The sequence below is a fragment of the Rosa chinensis genome, chromosome 1 (genome assembly GCF_002994745.2).
Source record: "Rosa chinensis cultivar Old Blush chromosome 1, RchiOBHm-V2, whole genome shotgun sequence".
Classification (NCBI taxonomy): domain Eukaryota; kingdom Viridiplantae; phylum Streptophyta; class Magnoliopsida; order Rosales; family Rosaceae; genus Rosa; species Rosa chinensis.
Window position 1 is genome coordinate 62,104,491 of NC_037088.1, and position 27,822 is coordinate 62,132,312.

The 27,822-nt window shown below is 36.6% G+C and overlaps 3 protein-coding genes and 1 pseudogene across 12 annotated transcripts; all 4 read left to right on the plus strand.

Annotated features, from left to right (window-relative positions):
- Positions 1 to 5,443: 5,443 nt before the first annotated feature.
- On the plus strand, positions 5,444 to 7,372 carry LOC112182226. 10 transcript variants are annotated; one of them, XR_005804998.1, is made up of 8 exons: positions 5,444 to 5,737; positions 5,863 to 5,927; positions 6,014 to 6,156; positions 6,279 to 6,359; positions 6,460 to 6,692; positions 6,778 to 6,926; positions 7,184 to 7,244; positions 7,322 to 7,372. XR_005804998.1 is itself a non-coding variant. In XM_040512945.1 (4 exons), exons 1-4 carry the CDS (start codon positions 5,590 to 5,592, stop codon positions 6,804 to 6,806), a joined length of 402 nt encoding a protein of 133 aa, XP_040368879.1. In that variant the 5' UTR covers positions 5,444 to 5,589; the 3' UTR covers positions 6,807 to 7,177. The 10 variants fall into 10 exon arrangements, 2 of the variants coding, with proteins under 2 accessions (XP_040368879.1, XP_040368880.1); XR_005804997.1 differs by lacking the exon at positions 6,460 to 6,692 and having other exon boundaries at positions 6,248 to 6,359; XR_002929339.2 differs by lacking the exon at positions 6,460 to 6,692 and having other exon boundaries at positions 6,761 to 6,926.
- A 181-nt stretch (positions 7,373 to 7,553) lies between these two features.
- LOC112171489 lies at positions 7,554 to 11,348 on the plus strand. The gene is made up of 6 exons (XM_040508067.1): positions 7,554 to 7,688; positions 7,775 to 7,961; positions 8,434 to 9,377; positions 9,503 to 9,686; positions 9,806 to 11,119; positions 11,341 to 11,348. The coding sequence occupies exons 1-6, from the start codon at positions 7,641 to 7,643 to the stop codon at positions 11,346 to 11,348; spliced, it is 2,685 nt and encodes an 894-aa protein (XP_040364001.1). The 5' UTR covers positions 7,554 to 7,640.
- On the plus strand, positions 11,318 to 12,888 carry LOC112182225 (ATP-dependent DNA helicase PIF1-like). The gene has a single exon (XM_024320671.2). The coding sequence runs from the start codon at positions 11,377 to 11,379 to the stop codon at positions 12,868 to 12,870; it is 1,494 nt and encodes a 497-aa protein (XP_024176439.2). The 5' UTR covers positions 11,318 to 11,376; the 3' UTR covers positions 12,871 to 12,888.
- A 3,254-nt stretch (positions 12,889 to 16,142) lies between these two features.
- On the plus strand, positions 16,143 to 17,906 carry LOC112171498 (annotated as a pseudogene).
- The last annotated feature ends 9,916 nt before the right edge of the window (positions 17,907 to 27,822 follow it).

Here is a 27,822-nt window from a genome sequence, read left to right on the forward strand (position 1 = left end):
CGCTTGTACTCTTTAGAAGTCGCTATAGACTACAGTATGTAAAAAGAAAAGTAAAATCCCGAAACTCTGGGTGGGCTTGAGACTACGGATTGGGCCTAAGTTGGGCCGAAAGTCCTGCTTTAGATCTAATGTCCGTCTTCGACCGGGCCGGGTCTAGTGAACTTGTTCCCTTCCGGCGGCAGCTCGTTTCTGGTCCTCCAATCGTCCGCCCCGCCAACTGACTGGTTCCGGCGCCGTCATCAGTCTCTGCCGTTCTTCTTTTGGTCGTGCCGGAAAGGCGGCAGGTTCTGGAAATCTTTGACATCAAGTTAAGGAAATTAAACAGAGAGAAAATGGTCGAAAGAACCTCCGAGACGGCCTGCTCTCTGATCAACTGGTCCACTTCTTCATCAACCTTCTCTCCGGTACCCCTCAACCGCATGCCGACTCCTTCAGTTACGGCCACCATCTTGCTCCTTAAATGCTGTAAAAACCACTCCCACAATTTACCTATCCCCTTGCTTTTTCTCGACACTGCCGAAACGACGTCGTCCGACGCTGGAGCCTCTGGAAACTTGGCGAATAACCTGGAGAATTGAACCAAGAAATCAAGCTCCTGTGGATTCCTTGGTTTCTTGATTGGCAAACAAAGCAGGTTTCTTTTAGCCATAATATTGCTCAAAAGATCGACCAGCTTTTCTGCAACTATCGATTCGTACTGCCACAGTGCTTCGGCGGTGGCATTGTGCAGGCGAAGCTCTTGATCGGAACTGACGTCCCCTGACATGTAAAGTTGTGAAGCCTTCACCAGTGAAGATTCGGCCGACTTGAGCTCTATTAGAGCCTGAAGAAGATTCTCTACACCCGCTTGGTCAGAATCCATGGTGTCTCTAGCGAGGGTCTTGTTTTTCCGCCGGAAATGGTTTATGCTGGTCTTGCCAGAGAGAAATAAAATGATGGTTTGTTAACGGAGTTGGTTGGACACTTTGGTATCCGATGGGTTTTTTCGTCATTTCATTTCGGTAGGACTTCACTCCCACCCATTCAGTTATGCCACGTGGGAAAAGAAACTAACCTTTTCTTTTGGCGGGAATTTGGATGCAGCACTATTCTATTTCAAAGGCGTGTCTGGTTTAAAGATATTTATTATTATTATTTTTATAAAATAAAGGGTTAGTGCAGTTGCCTCCAAGATTAATGAAATTGTCGAATACAAGAGGAAATATTGAGCCTAAACTTCTAATTAAAATAAACATCTAGAATACATCTCGAAATGATATTAGAAAACTTTACAAAATACATATATTCAAACATGTACCAATTAGTAAAGAACCAAAGAGTGCTCTACTAACTACTCTATTTACTTTGACGAAGCGGTAACATACTGAAAAGATAACTCAATTACAATGAAGCATAATTACCAAAAACACAGCTTTCCTACAATCCTACCATGTTGCCGCCGGAGAATAAATCCAACGATACTTGGTTTCATTTTGCCACTAAGAGATTGAGACAATTTAACAATGGATCGCCGCCTCACTATGCCAGACAAGGCACTTACAATGCTCACACAAGCATTTAATATGACTAGCCCTACAATTTATGTACAGGGACTTATTACCCACCAAAGGTGAGACAACATTAACCAACTAAAATAAATAGAATCGAAAACATAAAAGAAAAAGCCAGCACGGGCAGGGCCCAAGCTCAAGTCTCAACGCAGGAAACAGAAAGACAACAGGCTGCCTGGCCCATCCCCACAATGGTCACCTCTGCCGGACTGCCATCTGCACCTCCCTGTTGGTAACTCCAGACCACCGCAATCATCGTGCAACCATCGTTGTGCCATTGGTCAGCACCGCCTAGCCAAACAAAACCTTCCCTAGATCGATAACAGATCTAAGGAATCCAACCCAAACAGATATGTTCAACCTTAGCCAAACTGCGCTGCCACGACTATGACACCCCCAAGTCGCCTCTGGCTACACAAGACTGAAGCACTCTACGACCAGGCTAGCGAGGGACACAACGAAGTTCGATAGCCGCGATCTCTCCTTTCCTAACCACCCAAACCACCAATGAGATATCCCATATATGAATGAGAACGAGGAACCTTACCGCCAAATAAAGAATCAATAGAAAGTATAAAGTATTATTTACAAAAATAAACAAAGTTACATGAGATCGAAATGAGGGGGGTTTTAGGATTATAAAATTAAAAATTAAAAATTAAAATAAATACTTAAAATACATATACAAGGTTGGAACACAAGGAACAAAGATCAAAACCACAATCCTACGCAAGAAATCCGGTTACAATTCTTATAGTTGGTTATCTATGTCACGAGAAAGAAGTTGATCATCTGAAACGTTAGTAAACAAACGATTTCCCATATTTTATTTTCTTTGAATAATTAATCTAAGTGAAAGCACCTAAATTAATCCTATTGAACATGCAATCATAGTCTAGAAAGCTAGCTAATCAAGAACACATTCAACGCATGAAGAACAAATAAAGGATGTCAACCAAAGTGCACAACCTAGTATGAAAAAGTTCATCTATTTGCAATCCTCCTTAATTGATTTCGACTTTTGTCCAAAGCCTTTACTACTTATGAAATAAGTTCACAAAACTATTAGATGAATTGTTTACTTAAATCTAGCTCTAATTAAATACATATATATTAAGTTGGCCACCAAAGAACACATAGATATAAAAGTTTTATATAATCTAAAATCAATTAAGTAATCTCACATAAGCAACATAGAAACAAACTATAAAGAAATGCAACTTTTATTCAAACATAGAGACGGGCTTTAAACTTTTTCCTTAATGTTATATGTTAATTAAAAATCATTGTTCACGAATTCAAAACAAAACAAAAAACAAAAGAGTTTACAAGGAATAAGATTGAATTACACCGTGAAGGGATGAATGAAGAACACTTGTAGACGTTGAATACTTGAATCTTGAAAGCAAGGCTTCAATGCTACAGCACAATGGTGGATGATGATGGCTAGGGCTTGCTCATGGCTTCTTCTTCTACTACTATTTGCTTGAAGACGCATAACTCTGAAGACTAGAGAATGGAACAGAATTTTGGTGTGTGAAAAGAATGAAAGAATTGATCAATGAAACGTCCTAATGACACTCCTATTTATAGGGGATGGCAACTTAGTATCCAAGCCTTCAAAATTCTTCTTTTTATTTTCTAGGATTTATCAGATTGATCCACACAACATCAACCAATCAGATAACTCCATGTCAGCAATCCTGCATCATCCAGCTAGGGGTGGGCACCCAAAACCGAAGTCCCGGTCCCGTCCCGAAACCGTCCCGAAATCTGCCGGTATGGGCCGGGATCAAAATCTGAAATTTACTGTTTGGGCTCGTCCCGTCCCGTCCCGTGGAAACGGGCCCGGTACCGGTATTAGCCCAATCGATACCGGGTGATCCCGTCCCGTCCCGTTTAAATTAATTAAACTAAATCTTTAATTTTTTATTTAGTTTTTGGTCTGCTTATATGCATATATTAATATAGACATGTGCATGTGTACGTTTTCCATATGATCATACAAACTAGTAGCAAAAGGATGCAAATTCCAGTCCGTATGATCATACAAACTAGTAGCAAAAGGATGCAAATTCCAGTAGGACACCCGCACAAGACAGTAGCAACCAAGCACCAGGTGAGAAAAGTTGCAGCACCATAATGTGAGAAAAGTTGCAGCAGCAAAAGCAGAGAACAACAGCACCAACAATAGAAGAATAATGCAGCAGCAGCACTCCAATAATTTATAAGGCCATCCAAGTGCAGAAGCAACCCAGTGAAGAACATATTGGCAGCAAACCAAAGAGGCAAACAAGCATATGTTTGGAGGAATCAATGAGATAGAAATCAATAAAACAAGGAGCAAACAAGCATTCCAGTTTTTGACTTGGTTGCTATATTGCATTACTTCATAATCTGCAATACTTCATTCCAGTTTTTTTTTTTGTATTACTTAAGTATAGGAAAAAATATATATATGGGATCCCGAAATGGGCCCGGGCCCGACCCGATCCCGATCGGTTTCGGTACCTTCGGTACCAACTTTGAAAAACCGAAGTCCCGTCCCGTCCCGTCCCGAATCATATTTTCGGTACCGGGTTCGGTATCACTTAGTAACCGGCCCGTCCCGGCCCGTGCCCAGCCCTACATCCAGCCTCTAAGAAGCCTTACAAGTAGCACCTTGATTCTAGGAAAATTATTGTTGCCAAAATTATATGATTATTTCCTAATTTATCTCCTTAATTTCGGTCAAGGATGGAGTGTGGAGCTCAAGGAATATATCTGAACCTGTTTTCAACATTTTTGCTTGTTGTATTCCTTTAAATTCTCCAGGATAAGTTCAAAACATCACATTCTTGAATCTTCTTTTATTTTCACGGTAAATCAAGTGTTTATCCCCAAAAATACTCTTTTTCACATCCCAAAAGCCCTAGAGTAATTAGGTTACTTCAATTGCCGAAAATCCCAAAATATTCAAGAAGAATCTTGAGCTTTCTTGAGTAATCTTGAAGCCACATGGTCTCCTAATGCTCTCAGGTTTACTAGCCTCATCAGGACTTCTCATGTAAAATGTTCTTGAACCTTCCGGAATCTTCTTTTGCTTTTCTAGTTCAATTGGGACTCCTTGTGTCATTAGGATTCCTACTTTGATTGGGTTTCCTAGTCAGACCAGGATTTCCTGGTTGGACCATAAAAACTTCATTTCTTCATTTCAGCTCATTTTTGCATCCCTTGTGCCTTCTACTTCTCAGGTGCCTTTAAGCTCATTTTCTTGTCATTTATTTTAATGTACCTAAAAATAGAAATTAAGTTAAAAACCAATTTAGTTAGGGAAATAATTAAGCAAAATATGATGAATTAACTATTAAAATGTTGCATTAATATGCTCCTATCAGAGAGCTACTGAGGAGTGTGGTGCAGTTGGTAAAATAGATGCAAATCTAAACATGCTCTCCAAAATAACTAATGAGCCAAAATAGAGAATTTGCTAAAAATGCTTTAAATGTTAGGAAGATAAAATAAAATAAACTCTTAAAATTATTTTTTAACAAAATATACAAATTTATACATTTGTGTATATCAATTTTTGTACAAAATCACATCAAACTTGATAGATAAAGAAAAGAAATTCATGCTTGCACAACAAATGGTAGACGATTATTAGAGTCAAATTTGGGATCGACTCACTAGCAAGAATAAGATCGACTTACTTCTGTTACCAAACCAACTGGCGCGGTCTTAGACACTAAAAGGCTTAAGAGTTGAGACGTTAAAATGGTATGACATCTCTACTACAATAAAGCGAAGCGTCTAAAAGCTTCACCAAATTTTGAACTGCCGAATTTACCCATATTTCATCTGACTCTGACAAACAAACACAAGGTTATTACTGTAAAAAAACCAAACAAAAAGAAATTGAATTTGTTTATCCGGGGAGAGAGTCGGACGTGGGAGACGCACGAAATACCCACTCAACTGAGAATTGCCTCCTTCACCGGTAATAACCAACCAGAAAACTCACGATCTTAACACGAACGTGGGAAGTTATCGGCGCTCAATGGGCTCACCACGATTTACCAGCTATAAAAGAGGCAAGATGGATGATCAACCCAGAACAAGGAAAAAGAAGAGAATCAAATTCCTGCAATTTCAATTTGGATTTCGATTTGGTTCGGAAGAGCACTCAACTGAATCGTGTTTAGAAGGTATAATCGTACTCTTTGTTTTTTTTTCTTTTTCTTTTTCTTTTTTCTGGTACATCCCAGAAAAAGGGAAACAAGAAAAATAAATTCCTTCGATTCTACTAATGGTGTTGTTATATGTGTAACAGGATTGGTGAGAATCAGTGAGCAATTAAGGTATCAAATTTGGTCGTTACAAAAAAAAAAAAAAAAGGTATCAAATTTGGACAGAGTTCTAAGGTTATATTAATTGATTTCTAGAATCAGTTCATATCTTTATTTTTCTTTATGTGATTGCAGCTAGATGTGCAATACCTTCATGTTAATGCAGCTATTGATTCCAGCATAGGCCTTAACCCAGCCCCTCTTTTAGAGTTATCAGCAACAATTGGAAGTAAGGATCTTAGGAAGGTTGATGAAATTGGAATTCAAGTCCTTATTAGGTATGCCATTACATGCTTGATTAGCAATTCCATTGGTTTGTAGTTTTCTTTTACACTTAATTTATGATTGGTTGTGTATGCATCATTTGAGAGAGGAGAATTGGTAACTTGCTCCATATCAGATTAACAGGACGGGTGAGCAATTAAGGAAGAATTGATTGAAGCTGTGAGGAATTGAGGAGCATATTGAACAAAGCTTTAAGGTTATTACTTGATTTCTAGAGTCTGTTAAAACATCTAATTTTCTTAAAATAATATAAATGTTATGTTCACTGTATACGTAGGAAGTAATTGCTTCTGCAGATTACTAGGAACAGTCAGATGGCATGCAAACTGTGTTCTTTTTATTGCTCAAAGTTAATCATTCAAGGCCATATCTCTCTGTGTCTTCTACCTCATTCATGTTGTTGGCTTTTTCTAATCTTAATTTCTAATATTGTTTACCGGTCAAAATTGATTATAGAGGGTTGTTATTTGTTTCCTTTACTTTTGTTTCTAATACTGAAACTGTGAAGATTCTTAACAAACAAAATGAGGTGACTTTCTGCTTATTGAGTGCTTCGCTTTACTTTGATTTTGTTTTACTTAGTAAAATTGATTTCAGATGCTCTGTGGTGGCAGTAAAGTTGAGAGTTCATAGGCAACGGTGAAGCAAACCACTGAATTGCTTCGCTCGGTGCGCGTATACCCTACACAAATCAAGTTGGGGCTTTGATTGATGTTGCAAAGGTAGCTGGGGAGTAGCTGATTGCTGCAAATCTGTGGGTAAGGTGCGTGGAATGTTACATGAGAGTTGCAGTGGTCATGAGAATGCAGTATATATGTTTAAATTAGTAGATTTTGTCAGTAGTACAGAGGTCATTGATGTTACTAAGACATCATTGCTGCAAATCTGTGGGTAGGTGCATGGAATGTTACATGAGTTGCAGTCGTCATGAGAATGCAGTATCCTCCTTAAATTAATAGATTTTCCCATTAGTACAAAGGTCATTTATTTTTTTTTCCTTATATTGTTTTTGGGGTGCAGGACATTTAAAATCATAAACTTTATTGACGAAATAAAGAAGAATACATCTACAAGTTTTAAGGTACTCTTTTTAATGAATTTCAAAATCTCTCCATCTCTTTTCTTTTGTTCTCTGATTTACTTTGTTATTAATACTAGAGTTGTGAAGACTATTGACAAACAAAGTGAGGTGGTTTGCTTCCAAAAAAAGGACTGGTAAGCAACTGAATTTCAATAAACATTATGTCTTTTTCTCATGTATCAGTTACTTCTGCTGGTATACATTGGGTTCCCAAGTTTTATTTGGATGCCCAATTTTCATACATGGTTTCAATTTGTATTTTGTTTTTTGTCAATTGGTTGGTGTGTTGAACTTTTTTCAGGTAGTGGTTTGATATCAAACTAAAACTACATTTATAGTTCTCAAGACATAGTTGCTGAATTATGGTATGCTTCCAGTGAAGTACGCATTGGTTAAATGGCTTCTTCGTCACGGTCTCTTCAGCTGCCACTTAATGGAGATCAGGTACATTCACAAGTTCTGACTTCCATTGCTAGATAGGTTTGAGAAAGATAATTGATATTATTATGTTTATGTGGTTAACAATATAGGGAAACACAATGCTACATGCATTAGAGGCAGAAAGGCATCGTAGGAATGCCCGACAAAGAGAAAGGCGACGGTCATTAAATTCCTCACAACGAGCTGAGTGTTCAGCCCGAAGACGCGCCAATTATCAAATGCGGCGAACTATGGAAAATATAAGTAACAATGGAAATCAAGTGGAAGCAAGGGAGGGTAACTTACTGACTTGGCTTTCTAGAACTAGAATGTATTAAATCTTTTCAAAAAAAACCAAGCACCACTAATTGATTATTGAATATTTTTATTCAATTCGTGTGTCTCAATTCTTATATTTGTTAGCAAACACTATCGTTTTTTATGTTGTTCATAATTTGCTGAAATACAAAACTTTTCTATCAATAGTATAGACAAGGATCGAACAATGAAAAACAAAATTAAAGAAAACAAGCTTTTTAGTTCCTTTCCTGGCAAAAAAAAAAAAAATTACTAAAGCTGTTGAATTTCACTACCATTTATTACTGCTCATGTTCGAATACAAGAAATTATTCGAACAATACAATTTACATGTGCAGCACAAGTAATTTATAAATCTAAAATTATTATGTGTGTAACTATAGTAGCCTATTGTTAACATTACCACTTAAAAATATAGTAGCTTATTGTTAACATTACTATTTAAAAACAGGAAGTAGTCTCGATCCTATTCATCCAAACAATAGGCCACGTAGTAATGTTACTGCGCAAGCACGTGGTAGAGGTCGCGGACGCAGGCACGGGCGCGGAACTCATAATTGTGCTAGAAATTTTAATGAGGCCATCGGAGTCACAAAATTTCAGTTGCCAGCATCGACGACATGTCCACATTGTCATGCCTGTTTATTCTATCACGAAAGTAGAGACATGTGTTGCTCCAATGGAAAGATTGTCTTGCCTCCCATACATTCTCCTCCAGATATGATAGAGCTATTCTCCTCTGAATCTCCACAAGGAGCACATTTTAGGCAAAACATTCGAGCCTACAACCATGTATTTTCATTCACATCAATGGGTGTGCATGTCGATGAAAGTCTTGCAACCGGGGGTGGTACTTTCACATTTCGTGCTCAGGGATCCATATATCATAAGATAGGAAGTCTTTTACCAAATGTCAATGATAGACCAAGATATCTACAATTGTATATATATGATACTGACCATGAAGTGGACAATCGTATGCTGGAGAATGCAGCATTACATAGAGATGTGGTTGAAAAAATACAGAGAATTTTGAATCAACATAACCCATTTGTGCAAACATTTCATCACCTAGCTCAGCGTCCGGATTTGCAAAATTGCAGACTCATCATTAGAGAGCAAGCTGCAAACCAACATCAGTACAGTTTGCCTTCAGCATCCCAGGTTGCTGCAATAATAGTGGGTACAAATGATGTGGAAAATCTGACAGGTCGTGATATTGTTGTGCAAACAAAGCAAGGCCAGCTTCTAAATATTCGAGATTGTGTTGGGTACTATGATCCCTTACAATATCCATTATTGTTCCCATATGGAACATATGGATGGGATGTGAATAGTAGGAATAATAATGGTCAAAAATTGACGTGTCGTGACTATTATGCGTATATTTTGCAGGTGAATAAATTTTCCTTCATCTTTTTACTATGAATTAAAAATAATTAATCTTAAAGGACATCCCTGTATTCTATTTTTGTGAATGATTAAGAATATCACGTTAACTACTAAATTTATCATTTCAGATCCGTCAATATGATGATTCACTTTTACTCCGAGGGGGCCGTCTATTGCAACAATATGTCGTGGATAATTACATCAAAATTGAAACACAAAAGTTGAGATGGATTCGCAGCAATCAAAGTACTCTTCGACGTGAGTTGTATGACGGACTACATGACTCACTTAATGCTGGTGAAAATAATGCAGGTATGAGTTTTTTCAACTTTTAATTTTTTAATTTAAATTTTTTAATTTTATTTTTTTTATTTTTTTATTATACAAGTTAGTTTGTTTTAGTAGAGATGAATCAAATGCATTGAAAACAGGTAACATTGGTCGCAAGACTATTTTACCATCATCTTTTATTGGAAGTCCACGTGATATGCACCAAAGATATCAGGATGCAATGGCTTTGGTCCAAAAATATGGAAAACCGGATATTTTTCTCACAATGACATGTAATCCAAATTGGGAAGAAATAACTGCAGAGTTATTACCTGGTCAAGTGGCACAAGATCGTCCGGATCTAACTACTCGAATTTTTCGTGCCAAATTTGAAGAGTTAAAGAATGATGTTATTAAAAAAGGAGTCTTGGGTACTATTGTTGCATACGTATATGTCATCGAGTTTCAAAAACGTGGTCTCCCACATGTTCATATGCTTCTCATGTTGAGTGTCGATGATAAACTAAACAACCCAGATGATTATGACCACATTGTTCGGGCTGAAATTCCAAATCAAAATGAAGAGCCAGAGTTATACAATGCAGTGTTGGGGCACATGATACACGGTCCATGTGGGGTACATAGGCGAACTGCTCCATGTATGAAGCGTGGGAGCTGCAAACGAGGCTATCCAAAGCCATTTTCAGTAACCACATTTCAAGGAAATGATTCTTATCCTGTTTATCGTAGACGAGATAATCAATCAGATATGCAATCTAATGGCAATCAAAATAGACCACTGGATAATAGTTGGGTTATCCCCTATAATCCATGGTTACTCACAAAATATGATTGTCATATCAATGTGGAAATTTGTTGCAGCATTAAGAGCGTCAAGTATTTGTATAAATATGTCTACAAAGGTCCAGACAGAGTAACATTTGAAGTTCGACCTGAAGCAAATCAAGATGAAATAAGAAACTTTGTTGATGCAAGATGGGTTTGTGCACCAGAAGCTTTGTGGAGGATGTTTAAATTCGTGATGAATCGAATGTATCCATCAGTGGAACGATTGCAAATTCATCTTCCAAATCGACACAATGTTTTCTTTAATGCCACTGAAAGTGTAACAGCAATTCTGGCAAATGAAAGAAGCTCGATGACAATGCTCACAGAATTTTTTACTAAGAATGCTTATTTTGAAAGTGCACGTCAATACTTATATCGAGAGTTTCCTGAGCATTACAAATGGGATGGGAGACATAAAACATGGGAAGCAAGGGAGTCCAACCAAAAAGTCATTGGAAGAATTTACACAGTGTCACCTTCAGAAGGAGAAAAGTTTTACTTGCGTGTTCTTCTTAATCATGTTCGAGGACCTAAGTCATTTGAGGATTTAAGGACAGTTGATGGGGTCTTACAACCGACATTCAAGAAAGCAGTTGAAGAACGTGGTTTGTTAGAAGATGACGAAAGTATTAGACAATGTCTACGTGAGGCCTCTAATATACGTATGCCGTCATCTTTAAGAAGATTGTTTGTCACCATCCTGGTTTATTGCATGCCCCATGGAGTACGCAGTTTGTGGGATGAATTTTATCCATTCATGATAGAGGATTATCCTTCTTCGAGCACCACGGACAATGTACATATCACAAATAGACTTTTACGAGACTTGAACGAGTTGTTGGTGCAGCACAGTAAGTCCGTCTTTGATTATGACTTGCCAGAAATGACTCAAGATGGTGGTGAAAATTCTTCAATGCCAAGGCTAATACAAGATGAAATTTCAATTAACATTCCTCAAGAAGACCGGGATGCAGTTCATCATTTGAATGAGGATCAAACTTTTGCATACAATTCCATAATATCTGCTATTGAGTGTCATGACAATGCCATATTTTTTGTTGATGGTCCAGGAGGAACTGGAAAGACATACTTATATCGTGCATTATTAGCAAGCTTGAGAAGCAATGATCATATTGTATTGGCAACAGCAACTTCTGGCATAGCAGCAATAATACTACCTGGTGGGAGGACGACACACTCTAGGTTTAAAATTCCTCTTCATCTTGATGCATCTTCAACATGTTGTATTAGTAAACAATCTGATTTAGCAGAGTTGATAAGAAAGTCATCGGCAATTGTTTGGGATGAAGCACCAATGATGAATCGATATGGGTTTGAAGCTCTTGATCGAACATTTAGAGACATAACAAGTGTCGATTTGCCATTTGGAGGAAAGGTGATGATCTTCGGGGGTGATTTCCGACAAGTTCTTCCTGTTATCCATAAGGGTACGAGATCTGAGATGGTGCAAGCCAGTTTGATTAATGCTTCATTTTGGAAGGATGTGAAGATTCTTCGTTTGACACAGAATATGAGATCCATCAACGATCCAGATTTCTCAGAGTTCTTACTTCGTGTTGGTAATGGAGAACAACCAACTGTGGTTGAAGACATAATACAAATACCTTGGCCCATGATCATACCATGGGAGAATGAAGAATCAATCAACCAGTTGGTTAATCAAGTCTTCCCTAATTTGGATCGTCATGTAAATGATGCCGGGTACATGGTTGAAAGAGCAATAATTACTCCAAAAAATGATGATGTTGACGTACTCAATGAAAGAATCATACAACACTTTCCAGGGCCTGAACGAATCTTATACTCTTTCGACTCAGTTGAGGATGACACCAGAAATATGTATCAACAAGAATTTTTAAATTCGATTTCACCTTCTGGTATGCCGCCACATCAGTTGATTATAAAGAAAGGTGCCCCAATTATGCTTTTGAGGAATATTGACCCAAAGATGGGGTTGTGCAACGGTACAAGATTGACTTGCCGCGGAGCATATAACAATCTAATTGATGCAGAGATTTTAACAGGACATTTTTCGGGAACTAGAATTTTCTTGCCAAGAATCGCTCTTAAGAGTGCCGAAAGTTCTGGACTCCCGTTTGAGATGACAAGAAAGCAGTTCCCCGTAAAGTTGAGTTTTGCACTTACCATAAATAAATCACAAGGCCAGACAATACCAAATGTTGGTATTTACCTTCCTGATCATGTGTTCAGCCATGGACAGCTGTACGTGGCTTTATCGAGAGGAGTTTCAGAGGCAAGCACCAAAGTTTTGGTAAAAAAAGGTTCATTAGAGGGTGAGGAAGGGGTATTCACAGCAAACGTTGTGTATAAAGAAATTTTGCTTCCTTCCACATAATGCAATTTTAGAAGGTACCTAAGACAATTGATTATTTTTTTATAAAAGAAATTTTTTTTAGTTGATAAAGCTGCATATTTAAGACATTTATATTTTCAGGACACCATGAGATTGCTAATCTTAAGAGCCGCAAGGAAGATAACTTTTCAAAGGAAAAAGAATCTGTGAATGCAAGTGTGTAGAAACTGGTCTTCATGTTACGGTGATCATAATACTTTTTATTATATTTTTAAAGCTTTTTGTATTGGCAGCATTATATAAGGTACTTATATTTTGTTAGTTTTTTTTTCTTATCATTGTCATTTGTGTTTATTTAATCTGGGTACAAACAGCAAATATATGAGATGCCTTTTTTTTTTTTTTTCCACTGTTATTGGAAGTCATTGTTTCTTAGGTAATGGTAGTAGAAGCTCAACTTAGTTTGTAGAGGATTAAGAGGGTCTCTTTGTCCGGTGCAAACTTTTTTTCAAGGGATAAGGCTTTCACGTCCCCTTGACTAAGTGTTTTTTTTTTCTTTCAAAAAATAAAAAAAAATTTCCTCGCACTTTCGAGGTTTTCTTATATAAAATTAAAGATGCGGCTTCATAATAGTTACGGCACTAGATTGGAAGTAGACACATTTAAGATGCAAAAGTAATAGTGAAAACATCGTACAAAGATAATAGCCCGCAAATAATATAAAAAACACAGAACCTAATCGCACACGCGAGCGCGACCCTTCTGCACAGAAATGGATAAAATTCATCCCACAAACTACGTACACCATTCAAAGAGTTAGGTAACATGCAACACAGAAATTATATTTCACTCATGAGTAACATTTCAAGCATGCGTAGCAAGAAAGGAAAGACAATACGCACGCGCGAGCGCGGCCCTTCCGCACGCGCATCGCGCGTGCAGGAAGGCTAGTTCCACATAATACACACATCATTAATTATCTGTCATATCATTTTCGAACTTCTTACGGTGTGAAGTATCGAGTAAAAATGTCATTAGGAGAAGTTTTATTTGCCAAAACAATTTGTACAGCCTCTAATATCAATCTTAATATTTATACATGTTGTTCATAATCAATCCGGATCTTTGATCCATATAACTATTGGAAATCAATCCCAGCAGAATAAGAATTGGATCGGTGAGATAACTTTTCATAGGCTAGGTCCAATGAGTTTGGAATAGAGTCGCATATGTATAATTATAGTTATATAGTTATATACAACTTCTAGTCCAAGTTGAATATGGACTGCCCTCGACTGCTCTAAAAAGGTATCATGACCGGAGACATAAACTCACTCAAAGCACAAAACAAATTGCTCTCTATCTCTTCGATCGGTGGCTAGCTAGTAATTACCAACAATGGATATTGAAACTCGAATGGAGATCGTTGATCAGGATTTGAAACACCTCAGAAATTTACAATCACAAGGCCGTCACGGAGATGCGTCTTTACATATCAAAAATCTTGAAAAGGAGCTAATCCTTCTAAACAGTATCAAGAAGATTGACCATGAATTGGAAAGACTCAAGGAACTGGACCGTCTCTATGCTGCTGGAAGAAACTGTCCGGCAATAAAAAACCTCGAGAGGGCTCGACACCAGCTCGTCCGGGAGTAAGTACTATAGCTTTCACCTCGATCAATTAGCATACAAATTGAAGCACGAATTATGTTTTTAACTAGTCAACGATTAACATTGTTTCTTTGTTTTGCAGACAGATGTCATTGGCGACTAAATCTCGCTGTTCGAGCCTCCTGTGCAGCAGCAAGAACATTGAGGATGAATTGAAGAAACTAAAAAAGGCCCTCGAACCCAATTCTGACAACTGCTTCAGTAATATTTGGTCTGCAATACAACATCTTGAAACCGCTAAAAAAGAAGTCAAATTTGAGTTGGCGGAGACTGAGGCCCTGGAAGCAATGGGTAATTGGTGCATGTCCAAGTTGGACAGTTTTCTTGATAGATTACGGCCCAACCGAAGCTGAAGCCCAAGGCAAAATTATAACCCAAACCTGCTTGATTTTGATGGTATTCTTATCATAACATTTGAAAATTTGTCTGAAAATAAATTTAAAATAAATATTACAACTATATTCCCTAGCCCCTCCTGCTTCGCTTGAATTCCCAATCCTATTGTGCTTCTTGGACTTTTTTTTTTTTCCCTGTAGTTTTATTTCAAAAACATATTTACAGTAGTTTTACTAAAGACTTTGAGAGGCTCCTGATGCATTAAATAATTTCATTAATCTTTTTTATTTTGAATAAATAGAATATTAAGTGATATTAATTTCTTTGCGAAATCAATTTGAGACAAAGAACGCTTACTCTCAAATGTTATTGGTCTTTGGGTTAATAATTTTTTTGGATCATTTAGAAAAGTAGGATGAAATTTTCTCCATCTTTTTTATTTTGAATAAATAGAATATTAAGTAATATTAGTTCCTTTGCGAAAACCAATTTGAGGCGAAAAATGCGTAATCTCAAATGTTATTGGTCTTTGGGTTAATAATTTTTGGGTCATTTAGAAAGTAGGATGAAATTTTCTCCATTTGGACGATAAAAAAAGAATGAAATAAATCTAGACCTAATTGGGGATTTGTAACTTGAAAGTAAATTAACAAGGGTACTTAAAAAAAGAAAAAGAAAAAAGGAGTGTATAGTAACCTTGCGCGATCTGTTTTAATTTATTCTATTGTACTCATTTCATGCAAGTGCCGCAAGCCACCAAATTCCGTTCATAACATCACAAAAAAATCATGAAAAAAGATACCCAACAAAGGAACTCAAATACGTATGTATAGATTCAACAACTACAACTCAACTGGCCTAGTAAAAAATGAAAAGCATGTGCATGTACTAACATGATATATTAATTGACTGAGATATATACAAACTTCTAATTCAATTGCTTCATTTCCTAAAGGGTTTTGCAACGTCATCAATTTACAGTGCCGCCTTAATGAATACTGCAGTATCAAACATAAAGAAGTGGAGAGCTGGCTAGCACAAAGTTGTCCAAGTTTAGTTACCAATTGTACGAGGGGGATGATAGAGGAATCTTTCACCATTCACACACCACCCCCCCCCCCCCCCAATATATATATATATGATCATCATCGGTGACGTCATGGTTTAATTATGACGAAAACGCAGAGATTCCTTGAACGTCCAGGCTACTACTCTCTATAAATATGTATAACAGCTCGCTGCCTCTCATAAACTGATAATCAAAGCCTTAATCTATCTCTCCCCCCCTCTCTCTCAAAAAGTTCCTAATGGTGCAGAATCATGAGGCTTCTTCTAATTTGAAGCCGGTGATTATGATGGTGGTTACCCAGATTTTGTATTCTGTGATGAACATAATGTACAAACTAGTTGCAGTAACAGGGATGAACTTGAATGTTTTCGTTGCCTACCGAGTACCGACTGATGTTTTCAGCGGCCTTTATGGTTCCACTGGCTCTGATACTTGAGAGGTAATATATTTCTCCAAGTCTTCATTTCGTCTAGTCTATTTAATTAATTGTAGAATAAACTTTATTTTACACATCACTGATATCTGTATTGTAATAATCAGGAAGAGAAGGCCAAAACTTACTTGGGTTGTGTTGTTTCAAGCTTTTCTCTGCGGCCTAATTGGGTAAGTTTTCGTCGCATTCCATTAAGGTATATACAGTATAGCACTATATCTCTTTAACCAGAACAAAATATAGTAGGAAATATTTGATATCCAAATTTAAATTCTGATTTGATAATTCATTTTGATTGTGGTAGGGCTGCCGCGACACAAAACTTATATATTGTGAGTCTAGCGCTGACGTCACCCACATTTCTTGCAGCCATCTCCAATCTCCTCCCAGCCATTACCTTCGTGGTTGCTCTATGTTTCCGGTACATATATATATACAGTTTGCACTACTTCCCGACTACTCTCAAGTCCCATTCAGACATTTTAGCAAACATATTTTCTTTATTATTGGATTATTTTATTTATAATTTGTGATAAATGATCTGATTAGCCAGGAGAAGTTGACATTGGGATATTCCGGCATAGCCAAAATTGTTGGGACCGTGGTTGGGATAGGAGGAGCAATGCTTTTCACTTTCTACCGAGGACCTGTATTTACCATTTGGTCCACTCATATTGACCTTCTACGGCAATATCACAACACTAATAGCGTCTCATCCTCAAGCCACAAGAACAATCATGCGTTGGGGTTCCTGGCAGGCTTCGGCAGCATCTTGTGCTTCGGAATATGGCTCACAGTTCAGGTTTCAGCGGCCACAAATAAAGCACATGATCTTCCAAACATTTGATTTATCTGTGTCTGTGGACATGATCTCATGGATTTCAATTTGATGCAGGCGAAGATGAGCAAGAGATATCCCTGTCCTTACTCGAGCACGGCTTTGATGTGCATCATGGGATCCATCCAGTCCGTTATTTTTGCGCTTTGCATGGAGAGAGATTGGAATCAATGGAAGATGGGTTGGGATATTAGGTTGTGGACTGCTGCATACTCGGTACAATATTTATTTAGAAGCTAGCTAATTATTTGGTGTATCCGATGCACTGATGCTCACACGCATGGTTTATATTAACATTTGAAGTCGTGTTGTGCATCATGTAGGGAATCATGGTTTCTGGAGTGGCAGTGGTTTTGATGTCTTGGTCTGTACAAAAGCGAGGGGCACTTTTTGTGTCAATTTTCGCTCCACTGGTACTGTTGATGGTAGCCCTTGCTAGTTGCTTGTTGTTGGAGGAAAAATCTAGCCTCGGAAGGTATAAATCTGTATGATATATAGTAAATTTTCAATTCCAAAATTGTGTCTTGTTGAATTTGTCAATGATGTGTGTATTTTGGTCGATTGTTTTCTACAGTGTATTGGGAGGGGTTCTAATTGTGTGCGGGCTATACATGGTGCTGTGGGGAAAAAGCAAAGAAGAACCATCATCACTTGTATTACCCTCATCGACAATAGCTCCCCGAAATTCCAAGAACATAGATAGCGTTCCAGTTCCATTGAATGTTGGATGATGAGGCAACATATATGTTATGTCCCCAACCAAAATTTTACATGTTTGATTGTAATTAAACAATAAATGACAATTTCGTTACGTTTTAACTGTTTTCGATACTTTTAGTAACCTTAAAAGTCGATTTTTTGTTCATGTCAAAATTTGAGAAATATTTTTTCATAAAAGTCGTAGAGGACGTTAAACCGAGCGCGTGCATATGTATTTAGTAAAAATCGGAGTTCGTATGCGAAAGTTATAGGCGAAATATGAAAGTTACTGTTTGAGGTAAGTTATTATAAGAAGGGAAAGTTACTGTTTGGAGTAAGTTATTATAAAAAGGAAAAGTTACTGTGGTAGGTTTCCATTTCCAGAAACCCACCTCAGTAACTCTCTCTCTCTCCCCTTCCCCGATCTTTCTCTCCCTGTCGGCCCTCCTCCTTCTACCAGCCAATTCGCCAGTGTCCAGCCACCTAACGGCGTGTCACCGGTCATTGGAGGACCGCCTCTTCCTCCCCTACATGTTGGTGGGCGTGGGTTATGGCAATTTGGCCGGAAAATCCCAAATAGAAGCAAAACCTCCACTGTAGCATTTTTGGAAATTCTGGCAAATTCTCTCAATTCCGGCCATCTCCGGCCACCAAACCAAGTCCAATAGGAGCCCTTCGAGCCATTTGACATTTTTCCTCAAGTTTTAAGCAGCAATTTGCAGTGTAGAGGAAGAATCAAGCAAAAACCCGATTCTAGGGTTTGAAATTTCTGAAAAATTTTCACAGGCCAATTTCGAGCACTTCAAGGTAAAATTGGAATTTGTTTTAGTTGAGAAAAGTGTTGGGCTTGATGAATATGTGTTGCTGCTAAAATTTGGTAGCCATTGGATGTGGTGACCAGTGGCACGTGGAGGCACGTAGGGCTGTTTTCTGACTTCGATTTTTAGCCTATTAAATCCAATAATTGTTGTAGAGTATATATATGAAGTTTGGTGAAGATTGGAGGAGTTTTGATATTGATTATAAATTTCCAAAAGTTTAGAATTTTGATTATGGATTTACGAGAATCCGACCGTCGGATTTCTTTCAAATTCGCCTTAGAATTTGTAAATCGACGAATTGATATTGTTGCCAAAGTTTGGATTTAATCTGAGGAGAAGTGGAGGGGTTATCCGCAAATTTACGTGTAGAGATTTTATAATTTCATTGTAAATGCTATTTTTCCGAAATTAGTTTTGTTGTTTACGATTATTAAATTTTTACAGGGCGTGAGCAGTGGCGGAGCCACAAACATAAGATTATTGGGGCACAAAAAAAACAAAAAAAATATCAAAACATAAAAAATCTTAGAAAATAACAAGAAATTTGTGATTAAGTAAAAAGATGATACATGTTGCAACTATGCTTTTCTATTTTACCAGAGTTCTCCACATCACTAAAAAGTATCAACGAGTGATGGAGCTAGAACTTCATCCCAGGTGAGGATTTTTAGAAATTGTACAGGAAAAAATTAGAACTCTATATATCAAATTTAATGAAAGTTCTGATAAAATAATATGAGAGGAATATTATAATCTAAAAATAAGATTAATTTAAGATAAGAATACTGTTAAAATTATGTCAAGTTTATAATAGCAAGCCACACACAAAAAATAGTAATAAAATTAAGTGCTGCAAGATAGCATTAAACCTTGCAAAAAAAATTAAACAAAAATTACTCATGGGTTCTAGAATCAAACCCTGGACCTTAATATAGCTAGAACATGTCAGACCCATTGCACTAAGCTGGTTGTTTGCTATCTGAGCAGATTAATTATATATATAGCGAAAAGTTGACTGGGCCGGATCACGGGACCCAGTGTGCCCCAATGTGGCTCCACCACTGGACGTGAGGAACCTCCATTAGAGGAAAATATTGACCGACGGTAGGATTAGCTTTTAAAAACGTGAGTGGACTTTTATTTTGAAATAATAATGCATGCAAATAACTTATCGAATTAATAGTTTAACTATTTAATTATGAGTCAACTCACCAAGCATGTTAATTCGGATTTGAATTATAATTTTGGTAGAAATTAAATCTTCTTTTATTTGTTTTTTTTTTTTAAAGGGATAAATTAAATCTTCTTTGTGAATCATATTTATGAAATTGATATGCTCGGCCTTGGATTCATATTTTTCATACGAGAATATGATTTATATTTTATTTAAGAGAAATTTTAAATACACACTCCTAATCACTTAATACACATCCCCATTATTTTATATTTCAAATTAGATTTTGTAGGTAGGTTAAATTACCAAAGCAGACATCTATGCATTAGAAGAAGAAAAAAATAGTCATATTTTTCTTATATTTTTCTATTTATGTATAAATAGTTAGATAAACACAAAAAAATTCTGTACATGGCTTCCCAATTTAATACAAGAATAAAGTTAGAAATTATCTAATTTAATTTTTTCTTAAATAAATTGTAATTAAATGAGGTTAGAAACCATAATATTTAGAATTTCAAAATCAATGGCATTAAATGTTTTTAAAACGTATCCCTTTACTCTCATTTTTTAGTTATTTTTTTTTGTTCTAAGAGTTATGATTAATCAATTTATTTTATAATATAAAATATCACATGTGAAAAAACTTTGTAATTGTTAATTTGCTTGGCCCCTCTAATGACAACTTTTCAGTTCCGCCACTACTGTGGAGAAACTACTGATATAGTTTTAGTTGAATGTTCAACTCATAATTTTATACTTGATTAACATGGTGTTTGGTGGATGAGAGCTCAAATAACACAAAACCTATTTATATGCATCTATTTAAAGTGAACAATAATAAATCTTTATGGATTTCTCAATAACTAACACAAGTAATCAATATGGTCATTTACAAAATCAATATACTAGAATATACTAATCATATTAAATAGTAACCATAATATAGTAAAAAAGTAGGATATTTCATGATTTTTGAGATTAAGGATATTTTAGGTACTTTAGGTTGTGTATTTAGTAAATTATTAGAATGAGAAATTAAATTGGTGGTGTATTAAGTATGGAGTGTGTACTTAAAACTTCTCTTTATTTAATTTTATGAAATTCGTAAATTTTGAATGATTTATATCTAGAGGTTACTTTTGGAATTACTCGTAATAGCTATATTTATTTATTTGGAAATTTTGGGATTTTGATTTAAATTGCGAAAGTTATGATTTATCTTGATTATTATTTGAAATTATGCTTTATGTGATTTTCAATGAATTATTTTCCGGTATTTACTACTATATGTTTGTACTTACATGAGCATTTGTCAAGCATAATTTGTTATAATGAGCCACGCTCATGCTACCGCCAGCGGTACCAACAACCACCAAGAGTGTGACCTACGGAAACACAGCAAAACAGGCTATCACCTGAGCCCTGGCTCACCCCCAGATCACAGCTAATGCGCCCCGCCAAAATCACTTCGCTGAAACATCAGAAGCTGGGAACTGAAGCATGTCAGTCCCTCATCGAAAACAAAGAAGAGGTCAGCCACTTCTTCACCTATAAAAGGTTCACTCCTCTCTCCTCATTAATTACGCATTTACTACTTACCTACTGTTATTTTGTCAACATAAATACATTGACTAACTTAGACATCGGAGAAGAGAAGAAGAGAAAACCGACAACCGCGGTCTCCCTCTGACGCCCTTTGTATTTCATTTGACAGGTAGCATAAGTCATAAGAACACCTTAAGTAGCGGTCTGCCCATCAAACCAGCGTTAACCAAGGTTTAGATATCGCTAAATCTTAGATATTAACAATGTTATTAGTCTACTATGAGAATTTTGGAATATTATCGGAAAAGGATTTTCGATGGAATAACATTTCTATTATTATTTCTCCTATTTGTTTTGAACTTGAGATGTCCTTGGAAATTCATTTGCGATATATGGGAAAGTCTAATATAGTTTTTAGGTTTACTGATTTTCGAATATTGTTTTCTTATGCCATACTTTGGGTGATTATTTGTGACAGTAACACTCAAGCCCAGTATCTTGGTCGCTACACTTAGTGGTGTAAGGGTACATAACCGGCGTATGGGAATACTTTAGCCTGAGAGGCTATCAGCCGAGCCTGGGAGGCTCACTTATATGGCCATCGTCTTCCCCTAATTATTTTATACTTATATTTTGTTATTTTTAGGCTAGCGGGCTAGCCTACTTATTTATTTAAAATTTCAATTATATTATTAGTATCCATCACGTTTTATGTTATTTTAATTTAAATTGGGGGAAAGTATCAATTGTTGAGATTTTCTTATTATGATATTTATTTTCGTCTACTCACGTTAACGTTTTTAAATACTTTTCTCCTAGGCCCTTTCGTTTTAAAATGGCCAGTTCGCAGTGCTGCTATTCGGCTTAGGAGTTGAGGCCTAGCACCACTACAGTCATCTATCCTCTGTAGGTTATTCATTAACCTATTTTATGTATTACCATAGATTGCTCTAATAACCTGGGGAGGATTTAGATTAATATTTATATAATTATGGGTTGAGATTGAGTTTGATTATACTTTGAGATTGTTGTAAAAATTGAGGAAGGTTCAATTTTGTTTATTTTAGTTGGTTGAGCGGTTGTGTTTTGGGGAGTAAGGTGGCTCCAGGAGCGGAATTTGAGTTTATCCATATAAGTGTGTTTTGTGTTCTTTTATCAGGTTAGGGTTACTTACTTTTTACGGAAGTTCTGTCGAATTTTTTTAGAAAGTGGGCCCTGAAGGACCACTTGAGATTTTAGGGAGAAACTAGTATCAAAGCCATGTTTATGATTCTACATCGAAAAAGTTATCGATGGGATGTGGATTTGCAGACTCTACTGACATGCAAAGACCTTTCGTTTATATTCTATCGCGGAAAAAGGCAGATCTGCAATGGCAGGTCGTAAATTAAGGGGAAAAAAGGGGCAAAACCGTCCGTTCAGTCAAACAGTACTATGAACAGTGCTAGCTCTAGGGGCTTTAGTATATGTATAATTTCGGAATGGCTCTTGTTAATGTACATGCAGCTGAGACTTTCATTTTGGGAGAAATTCTTTAGAGACTTGAATGTTGGAGTTGTACTATAGAAACATCACACACTCCCACTATCAAACGTTTTGTTTCGAAATTTGGAATGACTCCAGTGATCATATCGATTGTAATATAGCCTTATATCAATTTCAATGAAAGATACACATTTTGGAATCACATCCAAAGGCTAAACTTGATAATAAAAAATAAATAAATAAACATATCTCGAGGCTTTTACTGATTGCTTTACCTAGACCCTAGAGACATAGAAACTACACAATCATATAGTGGCCCTACACCTCATAAGCAAGCCAGCACATGGTTCTTGATTTATGGCTCTTTTTTACGGATCATGGAGGTATTTTTGCAGCAAGAATTGTCTTCATAAATTACCACCCCATCGAGTAGGGGAGTAGGCAGAAGAATAGGCTGAGTTACTCTCTTCCTCGGTTCCTCCAACAAGAGGGAGGGCAACAGTAATTTATCTAGTCTCTTCCTCATTTTCTCATACCTGCGCGCATCGGTTAACAAATAACCTAACTAACTTCTGCTGGAGCAATATTCAAAAACCTAATTATGGTCTTGATCGTCAATGTAACGTACAGAATCCGATTAAATTACAGCAAACACTTAGATTTGCATGGTTTGACTTGAACATATTTAACCTTCCAATTCTAAATAAATATCCAGAAGGGTTTATCAAGTCATCAATTTACATTTCAAGAAAAAACTGTCGTGTACACACACACTATGCCCCATTCCCAACACGTAATGAGTGAAATTAATTAATACAAGACAGAAAAAGACGAACTATCAGTCCACTGTCCACCACAGTTTTTACGGTAATTACTTCCTTAACTACCGTCCCGAAACAGAGGCAGTACGTCAACGCTGACATCACTGTTAAATTTCCTAAATTTCTCCTTCATTGAATATTTGCCACCATTAACCGGCCCGCGCACAAAAAAAAAAAAACATTATTCATCATCCTTGACGTCATCGTTACAGTGTAACTTGAATGCCAAGCTATAGAACTCTATCTGTACGTAAAACACAGCTGCCTGTAACAAATCATCCTAATTAAGTGCGCCTTATCTCGCTCTCGATTTCTCTCTCTAAATCTCTCTCCCTCCCTCAGTCCCTCCCTCTCAGAGCTCTTAATGATGGAGAATGAAGAAGCTTCTTCTTGTTTGAAGCCGGTGATTATGAATTTATGACGGTGGTGAGTCATCTACCACCGTGGGACACTTGGTGGAGCATGAATGTCTCACCCTCTTCTCATAGAAACCGACTGCTCAGACTTGCAGAAGCTGCTTAAGTGTACACAGACAGACCACAAAGGTTCATGTTCTGTAGAATCATTTCTTTAACATCTTTAGGTGGTGCCTCTCTTTCATAAAAATTCTGGATTTTCATTTTTGACAGGGAATCAAAATTTTAAATCTTACAATGTGAATTATCACCCTAAGTGGCCGGGAATCAAAATTTTACATATTATTAAAGTGATTGACAGTATAATAGTTGAGTGACCAAAGTGATATATTTGAAACTTGAGTGACCAAAGTGTCGAATGAGTCATAGTTGAGTGACCATTTGTAGAATTTTTCCATTTCTTTTATTTGTTAAATCTATTATGGGCTACTAATAACAATATATATATAAACGTCACAATCTAATAGATCATCAACCATGTCGGGCAAGTTTTTTTAGATTGAACAATGTCGGGCCTGCTTGTATTTGACAATTTGAGCTTCATCTCTCTCATGGCAGGAATTCGCCAATTTCTTTATTGGTTAAAATCAAACATGGTTATTATCTTATTATAATAAACGTACCTAGTTCTGATCCAAAAAGTCAAGAAAGAAATGACCTTTCAAATGATTTTTATCACATTTTTTTGGGACAAATTACAAGGCGGAGAGGAAACAGACGGGGCTGAAGGCCTGAAGCTCAAATTGTCAACTACAAGCAGGCAAGCTCAAACAAGATTCTACAAGTCGAAGCCCAAACAGTTTGATCAAGCCGCCCAAAATGAAATCTACAGCTTGAAGATGAGAGTAAAAATGCTACTAAGGATGAGAAGTTTTAAGCAGAATCTAGAGGAAGAGACAAAACAAGAATTCAACTACATCAGTGACAAAGACGCTTTTTATTTCCTTCCTCCTAAGATTCTAAGAATGGAAGTAATTACAAAACAAGATTGTAAACCAACAGAGCACATAGATGAAGCACGTGACACATTTGAACCACAAGGGAAATGGAATACTGATGCATATGAAGATTGCCGTGACCCCAAAGAAAATGCCAACTCGCTCGAGCACATCAGCCACTATCAGATAGTTGAATTGAATGGCATTGCTAACAAAGAAGCAAGTAAAGGACATTATGATGGTGAGTCCGAGGACGCAGAAGATTGCCGGGAGCTGAGAGTGGATTTGGGCGGATAGAAGAGCCATTTCAATCGCGGAGGCCGAGCCAAACACAACAAATATCTTCATCCAGTCTAAGCTGCGGTTTCTAGCTACTGGTGGTTGATCGGTTTCTTCTTCATCTGGATGATGAATCCAGCCGAGTTTTGTAAGAATTTGGAGGGCTAATGCCTTCAAATCAATTTTAGTATACTTCATGTTGTTGGTGTTGTAATGTTCTTGAATCATCATCTCCTTTTATAGTGTCTGCGACTACATGGGAGTTAGGAAGCTGTGAGGAAAAAGACTGGTTGACCCATGCACCATGCAATGTATGACTATAATGGACACCGGAGACGCAATGTTCGTGTGAGTCAATGGACACCGGAGAGTCAAAGATAGAGCCTCTCTCTCCCCAACTGATTTCACCAATTCTAAGGGATGAGAATCAATGGAAGGAAAGGTGAAATATAAACATGGTGAGTCAGAGTCGCAGCGCCATCAAGAAGAACTCGGTTAGTTTAGCATTAGAGCTCTTCAGCCAAGGAGATGAGCAGCATTAGTTTATACAGGGTTTAGAGAAATGGGAGACACGGCAACAGCAACCACGTTCATCTTCCCCGCATTAGTTTATACAGGAATCAGAGAAATGGGAGACACGGCAATAGCGCCCACGTTCCCGGCCCTCATATCTTACTTCCTTTACAGGAATTAGAGAAATGGGAGACATAGCAATAGCGCCCACGTTCCCCTCATATCTTACTTCCTTTTCTTTTCTCTCTCTCTCTCTCTCTCTCTCTCTGCAAAATCCAATTCTTCGTCTCCGGGAAGCCAAAAAAAAAAAGAAGAAGAAGAGGGTAAACTACAATGCCGTTCTGATTGCATTTCCCCTCATATCTTACTTCCTTTACATGGGAGACACGGCAATAGCGCCCACGTTCCTCTCATATCTTACTTTACATGGGAGACACGGGAATAGCGTCCACTTTTTCATTTATATATCTCTCTCTCTGCAAAATCCAATTCTTCGTCTCCGGGAGTCCGGGGAGCCAAAAAAAAAAAAAAAAAAAAAGAAGAAGAAGAAGAGGAGGGTAAACTACAATGCCGTTCTGATTGCATTGTGTTTTTTAGTTTCGAAATTTTCCGGGGTTTATGAATATGTTTAGGGGGTGTATTGTATTTATACTATTAATAAGAGAAGAGGTTTTATTAGTCAAAATCTAAACTTTTGACACAAGTGACTATAGAAAATTAATAAATTTTGAAAATGAATTAAATCATAAGGATAATTGAGACATTTACAAAATGTTTTTTTATTTAAAAAATTTCAAAAAAATACCACAACCCACTTTTTTCTCTCCTATTTTCTTTTCTCTGCAATAACCAACTCTATTTTCTTTAAAAAAAAAAGATAATAATAATTTGCACTTGCAGTCGTGCAGAGCATGTGTGGATAAATGTTAGTATGAAGTTAGTGGAACTTTCAAAGAAATCTATGGAATTTAAAAGTCTGGGTGTATTCAATATAGACTTTTAGCAGTCCATGGAAGTCTTGAGGTATTCAATTAGGATTTTTAAAGACTTCATGAATTCCACCAAAATCTAGGGGCATTCAATTAGAACTTTTAAAAATGAATAAAAGTACAAAGGTATTCAAAATATCATTCATACTTACGGAATTAGAAAATCATGGATAATCATGGACTTTGTAGTGTTAACTATACATACCAAACTCCAATAATTTCTTAGCCTCCAGACCAAAGATTTGAAAAAGTCTATCAAAGTTTCCTCTTAAAAAGAAAAAAAATGTCTATCAAAGTTATTCTCTCTACGCACGAAGAAGTTGGTCCTTCATCATCTCTCTTTCTTAATTTTTTTGTCTTTTCTCTAATCTTTTATGATATCAACGTTTTTTGATACCCAACATGTTCATTGTAGTCGTTGAATGTGATTTTTGTTTTTCAATTGTGATACTTCGAATCCTAATAGCAATAAAAATGATTTATGAAACCCTAAAACCCAAATATTGTGGTCTACCCCTAAAACCTTAAACAGTGTTGCTATGACATACTAAATTTTATCTTATTAATTAATTATTCTCATTAATTTGAATTTATATTATGGTTCAAAGAAAGGTTGAGCAACTAAATTTCAATTGATTGATTATAGATCAAGACATTGACCAATATTGCTACAATATATGTTAATTGGTGAAAATAAAATTGATAAGAATAATTAACCATAAACATCAAGTAATCTATATTGTATATTTATGTTGTTCGGAGATTAGGAATGAGAACAAACTCGCCAGATAGACTAACAACATTCATTTGAGTCAATTTCTATTAGGGGGGTGTATTGTATTTGGATTTGTGCAGATTTTTTTTTAAATGACAGACTTTTTGAAAAGTCCATAGATTCTTTAAAAAGTTGATAGACTGTTATGGATTTCTTAAAACCATTGATTTTAGCAACGAGTTATTATCT